The sequence below is a fragment of the Myxocyprinus asiaticus genome, chromosome 20, assembly GCF_019703515.2.
Source record: "Myxocyprinus asiaticus isolate MX2 ecotype Aquarium Trade chromosome 20, UBuf_Myxa_2, whole genome shotgun sequence".
Taxonomy (NCBI): Eukaryota; Metazoa; Chordata; class Actinopteri; order Cypriniformes; family Catostomidae; genus Myxocyprinus; species Myxocyprinus asiaticus.
In genome coordinates, this window is record NC_059363.1 from 19,965,936 (window position 1) to 19,990,090 (window position 24,155).

General features: G+C 38.1%; 2 protein-coding genes across 2 annotated transcripts in view; one reads left to right on the top strand and one right to left on the bottom strand.

Moving 5' to 3' along the window:
• Positions 1-2,735: 2,735 nt before the first annotated feature.
• On the bottom strand, positions 2,736-18,754 carry LOC127411559 (calmodulin-1). Its single transcript, XM_051647243.1, has 6 exons — positions 18,617-18,754; positions 12,021-12,051; positions 10,164-10,307; positions 6,637-6,743; positions 4,296-4,431; positions 2,736-3,755 (listed from the first exon to the last, which is right to left on the bottom strand). The coding sequence occupies exons 1-6, from the start codon at positions 18,617-18,619 to the stop codon at positions 3,727-3,729; spliced, it is 450 nt and encodes a 149-aa protein (XP_051503203.1). The 5' UTR covers positions 18,620-18,754; the 3' UTR covers positions 2,736-3,726.
• Positions 18,755-21,026: 2,272 nt separating this feature from the next.
• The window catches only part of nrde2 (NRDE-2, necessary for RNA interference, domain containing), a 39,599-nt gene continuing 36,470 nt past the window's right edge, over positions 21,027-24,155 (top strand). Inside the window, exons 1-3 of the mRNA XM_051647208.1 lie at positions 21,027-21,137; positions 22,266-22,374; positions 22,627-22,800. Coding sequence (XP_051503168.1) covers positions 21,077-21,137; positions 22,266-22,374; positions 22,627-22,800 — 344 coding nt within the window. The 5' untranslated portion in view covers positions 21,027-21,076. The remainder of the gene's footprint in view (positions 21,138-22,265; positions 22,375-22,626; positions 22,801-24,155) is intronic.

Below are 24,155 nucleotides of genomic sequence, written 5' to 3' on the forward strand. Positions count from 1 at the left end.
GTTGAATATGATAAATAAATCAATGTGTGATTTATTTTCCAACAAAAGTGTGCTTATGAATTTATGGCTATTTATAAAATTAATATTTCCAGTCCTGGATGCTGTATGTGTAACCGGTCTTGCTCAACCCGCTCTGAGCGGGATTCGAACCGGTGTCAGCTGGCATGGGAAGCAGGCGCACTAACAAGGAGGCTAAAGGCTACAGCCTCTAGCGTCAGTCGCTAGTGTGCGTCTTGAGGCCAGGGGAGTGAGGTTTACACATACTGCACAGCGATCACATACCAGCAGGCTCCCGTTACGATCATCCCCCTAAACCTCACTCTCATCCGGGTCATGGCACCACTGTAACTGGTCCTGCTTGACCCGCTCCGAGCAGGATTCGAACCGCCATCAGCCGGCATTGGAGGAGGGCACACTAACAAGGAGGCTAAAGGCTATAGCCTCTAGCATCAGTTGCTAGTGTGCCTCTTGAGGCCAGGGGAGTGAGGTTTAAGGCCCAGGTATACTTCATTTTTGCGTGTTCCGGATCAGCTCACGCCTGCTCGACCACATTGCCTTTGTGAGTATACTCTTCTGACCGTGAGTGAATACAAACGCGTTTGACACATGCCCACTACAACTTCTTTGTGATACTCTTTTAGTAGAGTCAATGGCTGGCACATGCGGCGACGATGTGCACATACAATGACCGTGTCTGCGAGTTGATAAAATCTGGTCGGCGCGCGGACTGGATTATGACTAAATTTACGTTGTGCTACTGTGTGTGGAGCGATCCACAACGCGGCACACAGAGTATACTTTGGCTTTTACACAATGCACAGCTATCACATACGAGCTGGCTCCTGTTACATATGTTTGTATCATACGTAGCACCAATAGCCTATCGCTATTTTTGTCGCAAAATAACACTTTGTTACTGTTTAGTGCCGGTGACTATATCTCTAAACAGAAGTATGGCATTTAATGATTTTACCTAAAAGATAACATTTTAATTAACATTTGTGTCCTCTTATTTTTTTTATGCAGTAACTGTTTTATATAAGCAATAAGGCATATTGTGAATATAGTCACAGCTGAAGGGGTTGCAGGCACTTCACTTTACATTATACCTAACAACACCCTTCAGCTGTGACTATATTCACAATATATCACAGCTTCTTTTTACCAGATTTTATTGCAAATTAAAAACCTAATAAATTATTTGTTGTACATTTTTCTTTTGCAGTTAAAATATAAATGTAAAAATATATTTCACATTTCTTCCACATTAAAAAAAAACAACAAAAAAAAAACACATTGCTAAAAATAAAATGTGCTTTTTTTTTGTGGTGCAGACAGAGACAATATTGACAAGATAAGTAAAAATTTGAGCTCCCGGTCCAACCGTGCCAGCTGAAGAAATCCTTTTTGTTGAACCCTGTGAGACCTATAGATATTCCCTGATTCTTCTTCTTGGTTGAAGTAATGTATTTAAGACACACACACACACACAAACACACGCTCGGCCACGTGCAGCTCAACAGGCAGAGAGACGTGGGCTGCTTGCACTCTCTTTCCTCCCACACACTGTCATTGGATCCTGTGCTTCAGTGCTCAGGAGCACATACAGTAGGACACGCACAATAATTTACACACCCCCCATGCATACTTTCACAGGGGCTGCTAGGAGCGCAGTCTTCAAATAGCTCTTTAAATCAAGAGTGAGCCTGAAAATTGAGTACAAAACTCTCGTGAGAGATGTGATATTAATGATACTGTGAAAAATCTTCTGACAGAGGGAACATGTAAAAGTGAAATAATTCTACCCTCATTACATATCCTTTCTTCTGCAGAACAAGAGGACATCTTTTTTTGGAATTATGATGCTGCTCTTTTTACAATAAAAGTAAAAGGTGTCTGAAGATCCTTAAGTGTTTGAAGAGTCCCTTACACTCTGCCTAACATCTTCTTTTGTATTTCATGGAAGACAAAGTAATACATGTTTGGAAAAACTATCCCTTTAAATTACTTTCTTCAATCCCATATGCAGAGCCATTTGTAGGTTTATTCTCCCAAATACTGTGGAGCTATCCAAACAGAGCATCCAATACAGGGGTGAGGTGGGTGTTTGGGTTGTGTGGCGGCGGCCTCCTCTTAGGCGACTGCCTAGTTCGTTTTCAAACTTCTAAAACTAGTTTAAACTTTCAGACAAGGCTTTGTCAAGCCACCAATAAAGTTTGTCTTAACAAACTTTAACCACCTAGTTATTTTTTTCAATTCCATTTCGTGCCGCTAGTGGCACAGAAATTAACCACTTCATATTTAAAGAACCTTAGGGTATACTGTGGCTCTGAGGTGCTGTAGGGATAACAAACTCTGCCTGCCTACAGAAGGTGGATCACGTTACTCTGGTTTAATCAGCTGTAGACTTCACACTCAAACAGCCTCTCCAGAGTCTCTTCTCCAGCTCCCACATGGCTTTTGATATCCCTCTCATCCACCAGAGCCACAGATCCAGGTTGCCAGGCAACCCCTAAAATCCCCAAAGACAGATGCACACAAGCCTCTGCTTGGATAGATCAGCACTCATACAGCATTACACATATATAGTAAGACATAAGAACAGAAAAAGAGAGAGGTTGCCATGGTGATTTCTGTAGGTTGGCTGCAAAACCTTCCCTAAATGTTGGTTCAAGGATGGGGTGATTTCTACTAAGGCAAACTGGTGGCAAAAAGGATAAACAAGGGCAAAAGTGTTGAGTTAATATTCTTTTATTGAAAAAAAAAAAAAAAAATCAAAAGAAGAGCATATACAACTTGGAATGAACATAAACAGAACTGAAGGTGGGCAGACGAAACAAAACCATGGTGGCGAAAGCCCTCTGCACTCTCCAAAGAAAGATCGACATGCTCACGGTTAGAGCCCAGAAAAGAAAACTAAAGATAAAAACATTTACGGTACAGTCACCATCCCTTACCCGAAAAACACTTCCATGTAAGGTGAAAGGTCATGCCCTGAAACTCCCCAGCCACTCCCTCCCACTAAACGCCCCTACTATCGGGCACAATGCACAAAGAAAAAAAAATATGAATATCCTGACATGGCAAACATAGTTTAAAATCTCATTAAATGCTCATTTTCTTAAAAATATCTCTTTATTTAGTTATCGAAGCAAACTGCAAAGGCCCCATTCATTCATCCTCTGTAGATTCCACGCCACCCCCCACCCCCCAAACTATATTCAACCCTCTTTTCAATTCAGATTGTTCCAAACCCCCCCCCCCCAAAACACTCCGACAGACATCGCTGAGGTTTCTGCCCAAAATGGCTTCAGACTCAAGCTGCATGCATGTAGAACAGAAACAGGAAATAGAAGACGATTGGCCAGCCCAAACATCGCAACTAGCAAATGGAACCAGTTAAGCAGTTCACCAGATGCTTTTACTTTAGTTTCTGAAGGTTTGATATCAGGATTCAATTTTTTTTGAAGATGTCTAAGCAGCTCTTTGGGAATAGGACCACTAACCAGTACATGCAGGTCATGTTTGTTTATGTGTCTGTGTATATATATATATATATATATATATGGACATTTTTCCTTTTTATAACATTCAGTATTTTCTATACAGAAACAATATGAATGAATTAATATTTTTGTGTAAGAGGTAAGTAAAACATTTGACTTTTTTTTTTTTTTTTTTTTTTTTTTTTGTCTTCTAAAGAGGTCAGGAGAGAACAGAAGAGCTTCACTTTGCCGTCATCATCTGTACAAACTCTGTGGACAGAAATAGAGGTGGACACATCAAATATGATGCTGATAAGATCACTAAACTTTAAATTTAAAAGCATTCAAATCAAGGAATAATACAGGGTAGTTGACCTGAAATACTTTTGATATGAGGACAAAGTTGATATGCATGTTACTTCAATGGCCATATTAATTAAGAGGCTACTATGGAAGGCAAAAAGGTGAGAAAAAAAACAAAAAAAAAAAAACACTGAAAAACTTGGTGACCTGTTACAACACTTAAAATACATACTTACCATTATACATTCATATAGATTCTAACCTAAAATCTTGATGATGATTTTAAAAAGTTAATGGACATGTTATGCATCAACTACACAAGCTTTTATTTCTATGTTTGAGAGTTCTGCTTTAAATTCATTTCATTTCCGGTATACATGCACAAAACCTTTTGCGATCCAAATCCGGACTACATTACTTTAATTAAAGTGGCAAAGTAATTTCTAATCTACACAGATGTGTGACCTCTTTTACTGCAGGTAATCCCAGCACACAGCTGTATCGTACCTTCATAATTGACCTGACCGTCGCCGTCTATGTCGGCTTCTCTGATCATCTCGTCGACCTCTTCATCTGTCAGCTTTTCACCCAGGTTCGTCATGACGTGGCGAAGCTCTGCTGCACTGATGTAGCCATTCCCATCCTAAGAGTCAAATCAAAAATCAGTCATGTCATGCCATTAAAATATTAAAGCACTGAATCCAACATGGGCGATTCAGAAAACAATAAATGTATAACTGAGGCATTACAAGAGACAGCATATAGGAATTTGATCTCCCGGTAACACTGAGAAATCAAAAAAGATAAAATCATAGCTATTCAACAAATCGAAAAAAAAAATAATAATAATAGGTCAATGACACAAAAAGAGATAAAAGGCAGTATGTTAGCCTCAGTCACCATTTACTTTCATTGCATCTTTCTTTCATACAATGAAAGTAAATGGACAACATTCAAACTAACATTACCTTTTGTGTTCCTGATGGTCATATGGGTTTGAAACAACGTGTGAGTAATAGGGCTGGGACAGTTCATCGACGTAATCGAAAATACATCGATTTGCCTAACATGCGTCAGTGCGTCGCAATGGAGTAATTAAAATGACAGCGTCCGGTTTAAGTATGGATTCCCCCGAAGAACAAGCTGCAGCTAAAAAAAAACTCGCCTACGGTCATCTAAAGCGTGGGAGTATTTTAGCCAGAGACCCAACAATGTGGTGCTGTGTGAGCTATGCAAATTGGAAATGGCTTATCACAGCAGTACAACCGCCATGAACGAACACTTGAAGCGAAAGCATCCCAGAGTACTTTGTCAAGACGGCAGCAAGGCAGCAATGTAAGTCCTGTTTACTTTTTGTCCCCACCCAAGCATGACATATTAGTATTACAGCACGTGTTTCTGTTAGTAGTAGTCACTTAAAATTGATTTTCTAAATGTTTCCTCATCGCCCCCATGTTAAAAGTAATTTCTGTACCGCTGCTAACGTAGGGTGACCATACGTCCTCTTTTTCCCGGACATGTACTCTTTTTCGGACCTTAAAAAAGCATCCGGGATTGTCCGGGATTTGGCTTTAGTTGCATTATGATGTGCATCTGGTCTAATACTTCATTGTGTGTGCACGCATATTTGCATTGCTTTAACCCCTCTTTGTAAGTCCCGCCTTCTCACACACCAATTGGTCGATTATAAGAGGCTTGCAGCAACTATTGGCCAAATTCCTGCCTGTCAATCTCTCTGCGAATGCGCGAAGCGCTGTTGTGTTCGGCATCAAACAGTTGCTTGACAGTAGCAGCAAATGACAGCTGAGTGGAAACAATGCCCAAACAAAAGTGCAAATTTACAGAAGATTTGCACAAAAAATTCCCATGCTTTCGTCCAGGTCGAGATCCGTGGGAAGCAGAATGTATGACATGTAAAGCTGGCACTTATGTGTCAGTTGCTAATAAAGGTGCAAGTGATTTAGAAGCACACATTAGCTCTGCAAAGCATAAAGGGTCAGCATAATGTGAAAGTTCATCAGGTAAATTAACGGACTACTTTTTGCGACCAGGTAAAATTGTTATCACATTGCTTCATTTTCCATGGCCATTCAAAATAATAGTAATAGTAAATGAAGGTACACTCATGGCATCAAATATTTTATTTTAGTACATGGACATTCAAAAGAATGTTGGAAATTGTTATTTATATATATATATATATATATATATGTATGTTATGCTAATAGAGTGTCTTTTTCACTGTATTAAATTTGCATTCATAGTAACACTGTTTTTTGATGCAGAATAATGCCCTGCAATGCACACTTTGTTTCTTGTACATTTGTTTGTGTTTAAGAGAAGATGATTTAATAAAATATTGAAATGAGACAAGTTTTTTATATTTATTTTGGGTTAATTAATTGTTATATTAATCAAGTAATAATTATAAAAAATATCTTTAGAATAATCGTCAAATTAGTCGTTAGATTAATCGACTAATCGGAAAAATAATCATTAGATTAATCAATAAAAAAAAATAATCGTTAGGTGCAGCCCTAGTGAGTAAATGATGACATTTTTATTTTTGGGTGAACTATACCCTTAAACTTTTCACAATGCAATTTGAGTGTAAAACAATTGTAGGTAGAGCTGTATTTATTCCAGACCTTCTTCATCAACAGATGTCTTACTATGAAAATAATTTTGCCATGAATTGCCCTGTTGTTGCGATTCTTTTTTAAAACCAGCTGCAGCTTTATGTGGAACACTGGGTTGTTATTTATTTTTCCAAGGATTACTTTGTTTTTTCTCCTTTACTGTTTTCATGGAAGCAAAAACATCATCTTCCCACAATACCAGCACTGACCTTGTCAAACACTCGGAACGCCTCACGGATCTCCTCCTCACTGTCCGTGTCTTTCATTTTCCGGGCCATCATTGTCAAAAACTCGGGAAAGTCAATGGTTCCGTTACCTGAAAAAAAGAAAGAGAGGGAGAAGATTTAAAGACCTAGTAATATATGTTTGAAAAATAAAAATATATACAGATCTTCTATAAACTGAAGAGATATTAAGAGTGGTAAGGTAGCATTCAATTCCGAACATAGCAAAAGAAGTCCCTTCAAGCAAGTCTGTTTACTGGACGGCCATCTTATTAGCTATTTTCTACAAAAATAATTGCCATGAGTACAACTCCAGGGCTCGACATTAAGCATTGTCATGTGCTTATTCTTCGGACAAGTAAATTGGTCATTCCCTTGTATGAGTAAAACAGTTACTTGTCTGGAGAGAAAAAAGGACCCTTAAGTATAAGTTACATGCTAAAGTTACAATATACATCGTCACAATACCAAAATTTCAGTAGTCGGTTGTAAAATTTGACAATTCTCGATACCAGCTTGAATACCACAACAAATAATAATAATAATAATAATAACAACAACAACAACAACAACAACAACAACAACAACAACAACAACAACAACAACAACATGATGCAGGTCTCAACGCTAAGGATACATTTTAAAAGTGTAGTATCGTCTGGGGCCTGGGTAGCTCAGCGAGTATTGACACTGACTACCAACCCAGGAGTCACGAGTTCGAATCCAGGGCGTGCTGAGTGACTCCAGCCAGGTCTTCTAAGCAACCAAATTGGCCCAGTTGCTAGGGAGGGTACAGTCACATGGGGTAACCTCCTCGTGGTAACGATTAGTGGTTCTCGCTCTCAATGGGGCACATGGTAAGTTGTGTGTGGATTGCGGGGAGTAGCATGAGCCTCCACATGCGGAGTCTCCGCGGTGTCATGCACAACGAGCCACATGATAAGATGCGCGGATTGACTGTCTCAGAAGCGGAGGCAACTGAGACTTGTCCTCCACCACCCAGATTGAGGTGAGTGACTGTGCCACCACGAGGACCTACTAAGTAGTGGGAATTGGGCATTCCAAATTGGGAGAAAAGGGGATACAATTAATTATTTTTATTTTTTTTAAAGTGTAGTATCGTCCCAAATGGAACACTTCAAACTCAAACAATGTACATATTCAAAGCGTGAGATGATGGTAAAGCATTCAACTCACATCTGTAAGGTGCTGTCTTCACTGAAGTTTGCATATCTAGTTGCTACATTCTGCATTATTTACAATTATTTTGTCAGACCTGCAATGCAGCCAGGTAACTCCAGGTAACTTCTGCTATGTATGGCAAGCCGCGAGCTCTGAGTGCACTGTGTCCAACATTCCATACTCTGTTTTGATGCTTGAAGAAGTGCATCATCCAGGTACTATAGTTAACTTCTTTTTGTTGCATTTTCAGTGTAAATATACTACTCACTACTTTCACTACAAAACTGATTAGAATGTGTGCGGTTTGGGATGCACTTTAAGTGACTGTTAGGTCTAACCTAGCTATATCACTAATATTGCCATTTATTTTTTTTGTTATTGACATTTTAATCAAGCTAATTGCCCGGTCGACCAAGTAAAATTCTCTTTCACTTGCCCCTTCAAAAATTCACTTGTCCCAGACAAGCAGACCAGCGGACAAACATTACTGTCAAGCCCTACTCCCATCTTCTTGAATGGGAAAATATTGAAATATCTAAAACTGTTTGTCACAATCACATTTATATAACATATTTCATATTAAAAATATATATATATTTAAAAGTCTTGCTTTTGAAATATTTGCCATGAGCAAACATTTTCCAGGATGTGTAAAAAAAAAAAAATGTTGAATCGGAACTTGAATCTCCATACAAACACATTCCCAATGAAGGCAAAAAGACAGTTCTGGGTTTGTCAGGTTGAAATGTGGTTTTAGTTCCCTTGAGTTTTTAGTAAGCTGAGGTGGAATATTTCCATTAGATGGGACAAATATGACATCCCCCCAGTGTGCATGCATGTGTGAAAATTATCACTAAAGCCATTCCCAGGGGGCGCACACTGTGTGCGTAATCTGACAACGTGGGTGCATACACGTGCTTGTATGCGTGTGTTTTGTGTCACGTTCTTGCTCGAGTTCTTTACAAACAAGCACACAAACACTCTCTCGATTCCACCGCCGGCACTGCCAAAGTGGATTATGTAAAGGATTCCATAAGGTCTTTATTACCTGCTGTTATTCAACTGGCTGTACTGCTGTCTGACCTACAAGAACAAGTCCATACCACAGAATTCCATGTTTTTGATAGTCACTACATCACACCAGAAACCCAGAGCATTCTGCATGATCTAACGACATGTTTCAATGATACTATGGTACATCATGACAATCCCACTGTGTTTAAAGACACTCTCTAAAAGATACTATAGCATACTGGAACATGTTCTAATGACATCACCTCTGTGACAAAAGAGACATCCCAGTCTTCTTGTTTTTACATTTGCTGATACCTGAAAGCCAGCTTGAACACAAGTTAATTACGCAACAAGATAACGGTTTAATTACAGAGTGCAACAGTTTAATCTCGATAGGGTTTGGAAAGCTTCCAGAAACAACTGTGCCAGTGCGACAAAGGGCATCCTTACAAGCCAAGAATGTTAGGCAAAATGTGTGTACAGCAGGAGTTGGGTGTTTCATTCATGCTGGGCTCACAAGTAAATAACACTTGTGAGCAGAATATTTTTATTGGACGTCATTTCCAATCAGGCTGTAATTTTTTCGAATTACACAAAATGTGTGTACATTTAGAAAACATAAAATGTTAGCTAAGAAATTGGCCTTAGCAATACAAAGGAGTCAGCTATTTTATTTAAAAATGTTATCTTGTTTTAGTTTTTAAAAAGGTTATTTCCACCACAGAATTTTATTTAACACAATACAGAATTTGAGGTGTGGTGGAAATGACACTGTGGTGGGAATTTTCATGACTTTCAGAAAATTATAATAATAAAAAAAGAAAACTCCTGTTATGATTGTATATACATTGTTGAACATTGTTAAAGGACAAATTAAATAAACTTGTGTGTGAAAAATGGTTTAACAAGACTTTACTTTCTAGAAGTGTGCCCAAATACCCAAAGAAAAAAAAAACATCCAGTTAGGAATGTGCTCCTAGAATAAACTTGTGTTCAAATCTACAGCATTTTAGACATAACCCACATTTTGTGAGACATAACTTTTTGTTGTTGGACAGCAAAACGCCCACCCTCATAACCTATATTCCTGTAGCTCAACTGGTAGAGCACTGTGCTAACAACACCAAGGTTGTGGGTTTGATTTCCAGGGAATCGACTGATAAAAATGTATCCCTTGACTACACTTTCGCTATGAAGGACAGAAGCATCTGCCAAATTCATAAAATGTTACTGCCAAAATAACCTCTCTAGGTGTGACAGTGACACACCCACCCCATAACTTTCTTAGATGTGAAGTACATGCCCCCTAAACTCACCGTCAGCATCCACTTCATTGATCATGTCCTGTAATTCAGCCTCTGTTGGGTTCTGCCCAAGAGAGCGCATCACTGTGCCCAGCTCTTTAGTCGTAATAGTTCCATCACCATCCTTATCAAACAAGGAGAACGCCTCCTTAAACTCTGTAAGGAACAGATGAGGAAAGCATTAAAATATGCTAAATTTCTTGTTCCTGACAAACACTTTCTGATTAAAAGGAAGTCCAATATAATTATTAGAACTGCATTTGTAAATGGATGACAAGGTAAATGTTCCTGGTGAAAAATGCTGATTCATAACTTCATTCACTAATGTAAATTCAAGGCATGTTTATACCACACACCCACACCCACCCACACACCCACACACAAGGATTGAAACGATTAGTCGACATTATAAAAAATTGTCGACAAACATTTTCATTGTCAAATAGTCATTTGATCTCATTTAACGTAACATGAGAGCACATTAAACTCTAAAGATGGCGCGTAAGAGCAGCACTGCAGTTGGCGCCTGACTGAGGAGAGGAAGAAAACACAGCTCACAGTCCAGACGCACTCTAAACTTTCCAAACAGCTTCAGGTGATGTAGATCGCAAAGTATGAGGGAATTATAATGCAAAAATACAAAATAAGTCAATACAGATGCACTCTCGTTGAAAATACAGCAGAGCCGGAGTTGCCGTTCCACTGAATCAAGACTTGCGTGTCAGAGCATCTTTAAAGGAAACTCCTCACCACTATATCTTTAACGCATCCTTTATTTAAGTTCAAATAATAAGGAAGCAGGTCATGTAAATAACTACAATCTCCGAAACTGGCATTTCTCTGTGCGGTCAGCATCTCTTCTATGAGTTGCAAAGTGTCCCGATCTAAGGGGGAGAGACTGAAACTGCACCCGGCTGAGGTACACTCTGTTGTGGGGACGCTCATTCCTTGAGCGTGCAGGCTTAATTTCAGCTAGATTATAACGTGATGGCTCGCGGCACATTGAATCATAATATATGCAACACTGTGCATTTCTTATCGTGAAGAAAACTGGCAATACCCAGCTTTATTAATAAGAGAGAGTTTATTTTTTTTTGTGAGTTAAAGATGGATTGAAGAGAACAGAAAGGTGAGAGAGGGTAGACTTCGCCCCATTATACAGTGCAAAAAAATATGTTTTTGATTTATTTGTTATTTTGGCTTGTTTCCAAAAATAATATCTAAAACTACTTTAAAACAACATACATCAACTATAGCAGCTATACTGCAGAATAATAATTATTTTTTTAATCTGAGAATGTTGAATTTAATATTAAAAATACAAATATTGTAAAATATCTAAAAATCCTTTAAAATAAGAAGCATTTCACCCGAGAAGTATCATATAAGATATTTAGACTTGCTTTTAGACAAAAAATCTTGCATATAAGTATATTAAAGTGAAAAAATACACTTATATTTAAGATACATTTCTCTTAAAGCAAGTCTAAATATCTTATGTTGCTTCTCAAGTAAATATATCTTGTTTTAAGGATTTTTAGACCATTTTAAATGGAAAACAAGACCAAAACACTTGATAACTGATGATTTGCAGTAAATTTTTTACTGAATTAAACTTAATAAAAGCTATTTTTTCCTTTAATTCAGTGACTGTCATTTAGAGGTATTTTTAAAAGCTGATTTTGTCCTCTTTATTGTTAGCAAGCACGTTTAATACAACCTTTTAAGTCGGGGCACAAGCTGAATAGTCGGTTTAGAGCTAATGATTAATCGTTGCAATAATCGCCGAATAATCATTCTAATAATCATTAGTCGATTATCAAAATAATTATTAGTTGCAGCCCTAACACACATACAAGTTCCGCTTACCAGCAATCTGCTCCTCTGTGAGTTGGTCAGCCTGTAGATGGAGGAGAAAATGGAAGGGGTGGGGAAGGAGAGAGGGAGGGGGAAGGAAAGAGAGAAAATCTGAGTAATGAGTGTCATAAACATGTAACAGTCATCATTTTATTGTGCAAAGTAATCCCTAATGGCATGGATGTTCTATTATGGAGAGGAAAAAAAAACAGGCAGGATCAAACCACAGCACACCAGATTCTAAAATATCAAAAATACTATATGCCAAAGGTGAACAGAAGACCTGTAGAGTTTGTCCATGACAACTATTCCCATAACATACAGAAACCAGATTAACTGATCAACCGTCAGCAATTAAAAGACATATACACTACCCTGACAAGCAACAAGCAAATGGTGTAAACTTGAATAGTGTCATATGCACTTAACAGAACGAGAACTTTCTATCTTGCTAACACAACCTTGATGCCATCTAGCTGAATGTCAGTCAAGTCAGCAACCAGCCTCTTCGCCTTGGGTTCGTTGTCCCAGCCATCAGTTTTCTTTATATCTTGCCTGTTGTCCATTTTCACTGGTGCTTTACTGGGTTTGACCTCTGCGGTGGGGCTTTTCAAAGAGGTCAGGCCATCTACTGCTCCCCGGACTATCACCAGACCATCCGCCAGGCACTCGACCCTTTTGGTGTTTTGCGAACCCTGCTGCCTGACCTCGCCGAGCTCTGTCCGGCACTTCAGCAAGCTGTTCTTCAAGTCCTGTACATCTCGCACCACACCGTCAATGCGGATGTTGGTGGAGTCCACCAGCATCTGCAGGAAGGACTTGTAATTTCTTTCCTGTAGCTCTATCAGTTCTTTATAAAAGAATTGCTGCTGGTCAAGGAGATCATAGACCATGGAGAGCGAGACAGAGTCCTCCTCAGGGTAAATGATGGGTCTCTTTAGAGGCATATTGGTCTCTGTGAGCAGACAGTACCTTTAGCAATTTACAGCGAGTCTGGCTGATCAGGTTGATGAACAACGGGACTCCGAGAGAGCAGACCTCACCTAACGCCTGAAGCCAGTGTTACAGTATCAACCTCCTGGGCTGCAGGACTGGGGCTGTATTAGGTGTCCTACTGCAAGAAATCGGACTCATTTTTTAGCCTGACCTGGTTGATTGAGCTTTGGTTTTCACCACAGCACCACAATCCGGGCTGTCAGCGGCGCACTATGTTTACAAAGACAAGCAGACGGACTGTTTCCATTATTTTAGATTAGTTAGATGGGAGTTCCATCAGGCCACTCAAGCAAAGCATCCTGGGATGTATATTGAGACAACTGACAGCTAAATCAAAAGGAAGATATTCCCATCCATCTGACTAAATCAACTGCCCAGTCACTTTACCTACTCCTGTGGTCATCTCAGCTTACATCTGGCCGTGGGTTTGGGTTTATAGCTCTTTGATTACTTGAGTGGCATTCTGTCTGCTAATTGTGCCAACACCTCTCTCAATCTCTGAGCACAATGGCAGGTTTATTCTGTCACTGTCTGCGCAGTTGCATTTTCTCACCTGCCCAATATAAACCGTCTCATTGTGTTTGTGACCAGGTTTAGGGCTGCAACTAATGATTATTTTGATAATCGACTAATCTAACGATTATTCGAATGATTATTCGTCTATTCTGTGATTATTGCAACGATTAATCATTAGCTCTTAACTGACTATTCAGCTTGTGCCCCGACTTAAAAGGTTGTATTAAACATGCTTGCTAACAATAAAGAGGCCAAAATCATCTTTTAAAAATACCTCTAAATGACATTCACTGAAGTAAAGGGGAAAAAAATACTTTTTATTAAGCTTAATTCAGTAAAGAAATTCATTGCAAAAAATCCTATCGTTATCAAGTGTTTTTGTCTTTTTTCCATTTAAAATTGTCTAAAAATCCTTAAAACAAGATACATTTACTTGAGAAGTAACATATAAGATATTTAGGCTTGCTTTAAGAGAATGTATCTTAAAAATAAGTGTATTTTGTATATAAGTGTATTTTTTTCACTTTGTTACACTTCTGCAAGTACAGTAAAGACAAAATATACTTATATTCAAGATATATTCTCTAAAAACAAGTCTAAATATCTTATATGCTACTTCTCGGGTGAATGCATCTTTTTTAAAGGATTTTTATATATTTTAAAATATTTGTATTTTTAATATTAAATTCAACATTCTCAGATAACAATTTCGATTCTGCAGTATAGCTGCTAAAGTAAATGTACGTTGTTTTAAATGAGTTTTAGATAATATTTTTGGAAAACAAGCCAAAGCAAAAATAAATCAAAAACATATTGTTGCAGTGTATAATGGGGCTACTCTCTCTCACCTTTCTGTTCACCAATTTTCTTCACGATAAGAAATGCACAGTGATGCATATATTACGATTCATTAAGTCACGAGCATCATGATCACGTTATAATCTGGCTGCAGCAAACACGCGCGCTCGAGGGATGAGCGTCTCCGTGACAGGGTGTGCATCAGTCGGGTGCAGTTTCAATCTCTCCTCCTTAGATCGGTACACTTCATGCAACTCAGAGAAGAGGAGCTGACTGCACAGATAAATGCCAGTTTCGGAGTTATTTACATGAACTGCTTCCTTATTAACTGTGAACTATAACGCTATAACGCATTAAATATAACTGCATTACAGATGTAACGCCGGGTGTTTCCTTTAAAGATGCTCGACACGCAAGTTTTGCTTAAGGGTTCCACTTTTTTCACAATGAGAGTACTTCTGTATTTACTTATTTTGTATTTTTGTATTATTTCCTCATACTTTGCGATCTACATCACCTGAAGCTTTTGGGAAAGTTTAGAGTGTGTCTGGACTGTGAGATGTGTTTTCGTCCTCTCCTCAGTCTGTCTCCTGAGCTGCCTTGCTGCTCTCGTGCATCATCATTAGAGTTTAATGTGTTCTCATGTTATGTTAAATGAGATCAAACAACTATTCGACAATTTTTTTATTGTCGACGTTGTCGATAACATCGACTAATCATTTCAGCCCTTACCAGATTTGGCCTACTTTTCTCCCTTTATCTTTCTTCCTCCCTAGGAGAGTTGTTAGCCTGAGGGTTAAGCAAAGGTTGCGAGTTCAAATCAAGGTAGGGACAAACCATGACCTGGAGAGTTACACAGGTCCCCTCCTACCCTATTGTAACTGGTGTTGTGTAAGGCATCCAAGAACAGGTTGCTCCAAGGGGACTGTAATTAATGTACTGTATGTTTTCTCCATAACTGTCCTCCCTTGAAATTTAACCGAAATATGAGCATATATGGCCTTCTTTCTCACTTTATCTCAGCTTCTCACCTTTAATTTATTGCTTGGTTATTAGCATTAACAACAAACCTTCATTCTCATGTTTTTATTTAGGCTAATATCTGCAAAAGTGATACCACTACTCTATAGATCGCAACAGTGCCTGCCAATTTTTAAGTAATCTTGGTTACAAAAGTATTTTTTCCATTCTTTTGTACTTCATAAACGAGTTTTTGCATCTAAGCCATGATGAACCGAACCAAACCAACCAAACTGGGGAGAACCACCCCAGACAAAGTTGACTACCACAAAAAGTAATTTCGTCTCTGCCCTTCTTTAAAGTTACAGTAAGGCACTTACAATGGAAGTGAATTTTTCTTTTTTTTTTCTTTTATTTTGAGGGTTTAAAAGGAAGAAATGCAAAGCTTTTAATTGTATAAAAGCACTTACACTTAACCTTCTGATAAAACTTGTGTATTATTTGAGCTGTAAAGATGTTTATATCGTCGTTTTTTTTTAAACGTTTTTTTTAGGATTTCCCATTACGTCATAATGGTACAGAAAACTACACAGAAAATGTTAATAAGCGATTTAATCACACTAAAATTATATTAACATGCATTGTTTTCATCTTGTGGCTATACTAGTGCTGTGCAATAACGACAAAAAAAAATTAAAAATACAAAAAAAATAATAATAATAATAATCTAATTGCAATTTTTCAATAGATATTGCAATTGCGATTTTAATTGCGCTTCTGGCCAAAGTTTTAACTTTCATACATTTTACATTAAAAAAAAAAAACCGTTTTCAGGAAGGAAAAAAGTTGTCTTTGCATAAGTGATAGTGTCAATTATATCTTAATGCCTTTTTGTTTTTCTTTATTCACCTTCCTGATTTCTGTTCTGTTCTTTTCTTATTGCGTACTGCATTCTGATTAACAAAAACTTGTCAGTATGCAAGATGTGCATCAATCAGAATGCCAAATTAAACATCACAGAATACTAAATAAAAAAATGTTAATAAAACCACAGCTTGCTATAGTTTAGAAACTGCACATGCACATTGCTCATTTTATTAACAGCCCTACAATTTTACCACACTGAAATCCTCAGAATTTTGCAGATTTCCCCCAAAAAAGAAGTATTCGTTGTCCGCAGATTTCGAGTCCTGCTAAAGAGGGTGATTTTTTTTTTTTTCTCTCCAGCTGATGGGGTGAGAGTTGAAGCCTGCACCATTACTGGAAGCCTTCCAGGTTATTTGCCATCCAGCAAAGCTTCAAATACATCACACACCACTTCCAGGAATTTGGCCGGGATCGGAGCATGCTGTGCAGCATTGCCTGGAATCTGGCCTTGATTTAGGTCACGCCAAGCAGCAGCAGCTGAAAGACTGGCCTGGCGCTCTGCAAGCCCAGTGTACGATAATGAGTGTGGTATTGCCACTTTCACACCATGTTAACAGGGAGTCCCCATGGCCCTTGACCATCACACTGCCAGACAGATGAAGGGTGTGCACATGTGATATATATAGTGTGAGTAACCCTGGAGCAAGTATTCTACCGAGTCTTGTTCTGTATAAGATTCTGTACAACATAAAAGATACCCACAACTTAACACCTAAGACAGGAAGAAGACCAAATATAAACTCCCGACCACAACTGTGAAGACGGCTTCATAGTGAACAACACCATCTGTGTGCTGTTAAGACAGCAAGCCTAAGTTAAAATAGCTATAAGTTTCTGGCTAGCTCCCAGGTTTCCCAATTAATTCTTCAGGATAAATGTAAAATCTTTAATCAAGTGCAGTAATGCACAGGCCACTTGACAGCTGATCACTTTTATAGGGTTAAAGACTGTGTGGCCAGTCTTCCTAGTAGTTCAGCATGACTGTCATTTCTGAGTTACACCCCAGAGACACCCATATGAAGAAGCTCATAATGTTTCTGGTCCATTTTGCAAGGTGGAAAAAAAAAAAGAGCACAGATTATTTTCCTCACCAGGGCCTGCTGAATCCCATGGCATGGCTACCCGAGTGGGATGATGAAACCAGAGCTGCAACATGGCCAGAGGAAGAAGATCTGGATTACAAGACGCAACCTCGGGGAGGAATCAGACCAATGGGGCAGACATCTCACACACCAACTAACCTCACCAATAGAGGCCATTCATCGTTTATCATGTGAACTGAGACAATTCTCACCAAACCCAGCACAGGCTTAAATAACACTCATTATTTAATACTGTGCCTTCTGGCAGTGTGTGGTGGAAAAGCTGAAGAGGCTGAAGCAGCAAAAACATTTGTATGGACTCATTCAGTCGGTATCGACTCATGCTTTGTTGAACTCACTCTGTACTGGCATTCTTTCCATGCTTCACGAACAATGTTTGCTTTCTGGAGCTAAAATACATTATTTAAACAAAAGCATGCCTATTTTTTCTCTCTTTTTTCATGTGCTGCATCCAGCTCTACAATGTACCCCATTTCAAGCTCTAATGAAGAAAGACAAGTCTGGACCCCGGATAATACACAAACCTGTTACATGAACAACAAACCAACACACCTAAAACACAGATATTAACCAGTCAAAATAAAGCAAGAACTGAAATGGGTGTGTATAAAGAGATTAATAAAGATTAATCCAGTTTATTACTATATTAGCTCAAATCTCAAACAGTTATGCAAGCCATACGTTTATGAAGCTCAACAGAAGAACAGCAAATACTCATTTAATGACGCATTTTCTTTAAAAAAATAAAGTAAAAAATGAAGCATTGACTGTCTACAGCCAACACAAACCCACATGACAGCTGCTTCGCACATCTCATTCATTTCATTACACTAAAATCACTCCAAGTTTTTTCATGCTCTTAATTCAGGATGGCCTGATATAGGCCAGAGACTGCCAGTGTAGCATTTAATAAAGAGCATTTATTAAAGCAAGAACATTTCTATCACAGGGCACAATGTGTCCATGTCCTCATTTAACAGGAGATGAGCACCGATCATCTGCCTGCTGCTGTCCAGCACATCACACCATAATAAAACGCCTATATGCCACATATTCCGGAGCACTATGACATCAATAACACTGCAACATGTTTAGAATAATGAACAGACACAACGATCACTTGCACTGTGCTATGCAATACAGAATCAATACTAATCAAATCAAATTGGCTGTTTCGAGGAGCACAAACGCAACAGAGACACGCATCTGGCATGTACTTGTTTGTATATTAACCATAACGTCTTGAATTAATTAAAAAGAAGCAGTGCGTCTTTGAAGTATGGGTGTTTGATAAAAGTCTATACGTACCATTTCTGAGGGTGGACAGTGGAGTGGGTATGTTAAGCTACACTAGACTGCAGCGCTGCTCCGCTCTCAGTTCAAACTCAACTGCGCGACTGTCGCTCTCAGGGTGCCGAAGGTGATCCGGCTGTATATACATCTGTGTATTCCTCCACCGTACAGACCCCTATCACTCACTTCCGCATATTCCCGCCGTAGGCTCCGCCCACCTGTTTATCATACCTGCTGGAGTGTGGCAAGTCTAATATTCGTTTGTTTCAGTTGATGGTAAATTGGACATGGGTTTTAACATTATATACTCTAAAATGAATGCAATAGTAAATTACTTTTGGACTATATTTTAGTCTGAAACTTCTTGTCAAACTTTAAGCTTGTATAGTTGAGCTTGTCTGTGTCAAGCCTGTGTGATGATGGGAAGGTCACAAAGAAAAAAAAAAACTCCTACTTACAACATTCTGGAACAGTTAAACAAACTATGTGAGCATTTAAAAGTTAAATCCAAATAATTCTAATATATTGTAAATGTGTACTTAAAAATAATTTGTAATATTTACATATGTCTCATTTTTGCAATAACTGACAAATAATAATTTAGTAAATGCTCTATGTAATTCTGCAATTATTCTGAGACTCAACTAGTAAAAAAAAATGTAAAAAAATTATAAGGAAACAAAATCAATTGGTTTATTTGAAGATAAATTAAACTCAGTAAACCATGTTTACATTTATATTGAAATATAAAAGATTATTGATCAGTAATGCCCATTTTGCCATAAAATAAATAAACAAAAATGACAAAAAAAAACACAACTGAACAGAAAAGTTACATTTACCAAATTTACCAAATTGAATATGTTTTTGGAAACTTTTAAATTATAGGGTAGGTCTGTAAATAAAAAATAAAAAAACAGCATCTGTTTATTAAAAGGGGGAACAACAAATTAAATTAATTTATTAGGACCAAATTTCTAAAAATGACTGAGAACACTACATTTTAGGGGACTAGCTCTCCAAAACGCACTATTTCGTCTTGGCGGAGGATTACTTATTTCATGTCCACAGCCTTTGTTGACGGTAGATAGATTTCTGCTCAGCATGTTACACCATCTCTCATTGGCCAGCTGAGACCTGCAATCCGCTCGTGACTGTAAGAGCGTCTCTGATTGGTTACGTTGGATCTGCAATGCGTCAAGCCATTGCGCTCAGTGTCCCGGATCATGCAGTACAGGAGCCGACGGGCCAACAAGCCCTTCGGATACACAAGACAGGGCTGATTAAATTTCTCTCCCGGGATGAGAACACATATAGACTCACCGTGAGATTTTACATAATAAAGATTAAGATTAAATTTAGTTTTTCTTAAGGAGGGGCGGCGAAGCACAGAGTGCTGTGCTGTTTGTTTACACATCAACTGGTTTGCAACATGAATCCAGCTTCTTATTCAGCTTGCCGTTCTCCTTTAAATAAAGCGACTCTTCCATAGTCTCTTTTAAAGGGGCCGTAGCCCTATTTTTATTTCTCTCGAGAACGATTAAGCTACCTCATGAGTGCAATTCGACTCTGTGATGTATTATTGCACAATGTAATCTCGTGTATAATATGCAATTCACCTGTACCTACTCTCACTATCTGCACACACTGTAGGTTCATTCCTCTGTACATTACATTCCCCAATGAACATCTATATATAGTATACATATATATATATATATATATATATATATATATATATATATATATATATATATATATATGCATATTTCGTATACCTTATTTTATATGTAAAATATACAATAAAATATATCTTATATTTCTAAAATATTTTATATTAAAAATAGTGTATATAAGCACATGATATATTCAGTACATAAATGTTATGACTGTCTGCATTTCTTTTAAATACATTTCTTTTATTATTGTTATTATTATTTTAGTTTAGTTGTTATATTCCCGCTGTACTGAAAAGCTTCTGCTCCCAAAGACTGTGTCTGTGTGTATTTGGCACTTTCTGATTCTGTATTATTGCCTTGTGAATGCAATGTGTGGCAGTAATCACAATGCCCATTTTAACATTTTTAGCTCTGTCTTTTCAAAGGGTGAGATGAAAATGACCCTCTGGGGTTATATACAGTGCACTGGACTATCCATATGCAAAGTTTAAATAAATATGCTGGAGATCCTTTTTTAATAGGTTCTTCAACTTCACATGGGCCAATAGAGAATAATGAGTTTTTGCTCAATCTCAATTGTAGCAGCTCTGGTTGAGTTAAAATTGGTTATATTTAGGGCTGTCAAGCAATTACATTTTTTTTCTAATTAATTACATGTTGTGTCGATTAATCAATTGATATTTGCATATCAATATTTACTGCAAAAATAGCCCATGCTGTCAGTCTGTAATGTGCTGTCAGGTCGCGGGTAGATGACGTCATCGGCGCGCGTTTGTTTTGGTCTGAGTGCAGCAGCATGGCTCTGTTCCCTTCTTGCGCTGGGATATCAGACACTAACAGCTCGGCTGGAGCTACAGGTAAGACCATTGTCTGGTCCTGATCTAATAGCCTTCAAAATATATCGTCTTCTACTGAAAAAAGTAACATTAGAAGAGAATTCAGCTACTAAGAGCTCCGCATAGAGTCAGGTCAGAGGCGCTTGATGTTGCATCAAGAGAAGAGAACGTCTGAACGAAGTCTCAGATTGATAGGGAAATGGGCATTTGTGATGATTATTCTTACAACTGGTGCTTAATTTTTTGTAAAAGTTGTATAACATTTTGTGCTGTTGACTTACTGTAACAATGCGCAACTGTACTGCAGTTGGTCAGCTGGAACAACAGTATGTGTAAAACAGAGTTCTGCATGGAAGTGCAACTAAAAGTAATGTATTAGAGTAGAACATTTAGTAATTCCTGAATCCCTTACATACTGGCTGTGCACCACATCTGTCCTGCTCCCCACTTTATAATAGAAACACAGCATCACAAAGACATTATTAAATCTGATTCATTATTTTGAAGTCTATAAGCCAATATTGTGTATTATGTTGACAATAAAAAAATTCAAGTCTTTTTTTTTTTTTTTTAATAACGTTTGTGTAAACTAGCACAGTTTTATTTTCTGCTGAGATCATATACACCAACTAATGATTTGTTAAATGAAATGTGTTGTTTAAACCTCTTCAGTGGATTTGAGTGTAGTTCAACACACTGGACAACAACACTCTGTCAGCCATTCTGTTTGAGGGATTCCAATCTTTAAACAGTTTATAAGCTAGATGAAGACACGCATCCTGACTAATCCGTATCAAATTATTGGGAAAGTACTGTTTGCACGTTGAGCAGAAAGCAACAAACTCTTGTGTGCAGATCACCTCTGCTGCTCTGGGGAATTTGTGCAGAATATCGGCCAGATCAGCAATGCATCTGGCTCCTTCCCAGACAGAGTAACAGACAGCATAATGCTTCTGTCCTTTTCACTGCTTAAAGGAATCAGCCCTCTTGAACAGACAGTTTTTTGCAAGCGTTTCACATCAGATGCGCTCCTCTGAAGTTTCAGTTCATTTGTACTGGCTTGCTGTCATGACTGACTGATTTATTCAGTTCTTAAAGAGGCCAGCAGAGCTAATTTGGTTTGAGCCTTTCCTCTCTCATCTCCTCTAGATCTGGAATGGCTGAGTAATCAGAGCTTCAAGACAGAAGATGCATTGACGACTCAACAGCATGCCACAGAGAGAGCAAGAGCAGAGGCTGAGGAATCAGCAGACACAAGGTCATCTGATCTCTAAAGCGCAGTGTAGTTACTGACTCACAGAATTCACTTTATCACATGTCTGGATCTTTATGAGTGACAGTGATTTTACTAGATTACTGAACACACCCATTAAAGTAAAACACACATCAGCTCTCCTAGTTCTTCAGTTTAAAATGTTTTAAGTAACATCTTAATTGTAAAATGTTTACTAAGTAATTAAACTTTCTGCAGAGGACTTACTGGTCTTTACTTTGTTCTGTGTCTATACAGTCAAACACGTAAAGAAAGGGAGGATAGCCATGGCAGATCGAAGAAGAGAAAGAAAGAAAAGAAGAAGAAACAAAAGAAGGAGAAGAAGAAGAGCAGAGATAACTCTGAGAGCAGTGGCTTAGAATCAGACACTGTTTACCCCAGCGACCTGCTGAAAGAGGAGAACACTGACAGGTGTGTTTGTATGCAATTCCAGCAGTTAGTATGTGATGTTTATATCATAATGGCCACATACAAACTGCTATTAGATATGACTGTCACTCTTTTGAGTGCTTACAAAGACTTCTGTTATATACAGGAGTGACAACCAACTTCATTCCTGTAAAATTCATGTGGTGACAATACAATTTTTCATTAAATCTGATGTGTGTACCATAATGAACAACTAGTTGTTAATGGAGTCATGTAATAATTATAAGCATGAGACAGAGAGAGCACTGTTTAAAAGCAGCATCTTAACAGTGTCTCTTGGCAGCAGTTTAATGGTTATAAAACTTCAGGGAATTTTAAAATGATGCTTTCCAGACCTGGAAAGTCATGGAAATGAATATACTGTAATCTTAAAGGAATGTTCCAGGTGCAATACAAGTTAAGCTCAATCCATAGCATTTGTGTCATAATGTTGATTGCCACAAAAATTAATTTATGTCTGTCCTTTTCTTTAAAAAAAAAAAAAAAGCAAATATCGAGGTTTCAGTAAGGCACTTACTGTACAATGGAAGTGAATGGGGCCAAATTTTGGAAGGTTTAAAGGCAGAAATGTTCACATTAACACAATAATACTTCTGTTAAAACATGTGTATTATTTGAGCTGTAAAGTTGTTTAAATTGTCATTTTTTCAGTCGTTTTAGGGTTATAGGGTTTGTTGATATGACATCGTCATGGCAATAAAGTTGTAAAATTGGCTATAACTTTACACAGAAAAGGTTAGTAAGTGATTTTATCACACTAAAATCAAGTTCACATGCATATCCTTTATGTTTTGTGGCTATACTTTTGAAACTGAGTATTTTAATGTTTACGGATAGGCCCCATTAACTTCCATTGTAAGTGCCTCATTGGAACACTGATTTTGGCAATTATTATTATTATTATTATTTTTATATATATATATATATATATATATATATATATTATCCCCTTTTCTCCCAATTTGGAATGCCCAATTCTCACTACTTAGGTCCTCGTGGTGGTGGTTACTCACCTCAGTCTGGGTTGCAGAGGACAAGTGCCATTTGCCTCCACTTCAGAGACAGTCAATCCGTGCATCTTATCACGTGGCTCGTTGTGCATGACGCCTCGGAGACTCTCAGCATGTGGAGGCTCATTCTACTCTCCGCGATCCACGCACAACTTACCATGCGCCCCATTGAGAGTGAGAACCACTAATCGTGACCACAAGGAGGTTACCCCATGTGACTCTACCCTGCCTAGCAACCGGGCCAATTTGGTTGCTTAGGAGACCTGGCTGGAGTCACTCAGCACGCCCTGGATTTGAACTCGGGACTCCAGTGGTGGTAGTCAGCGT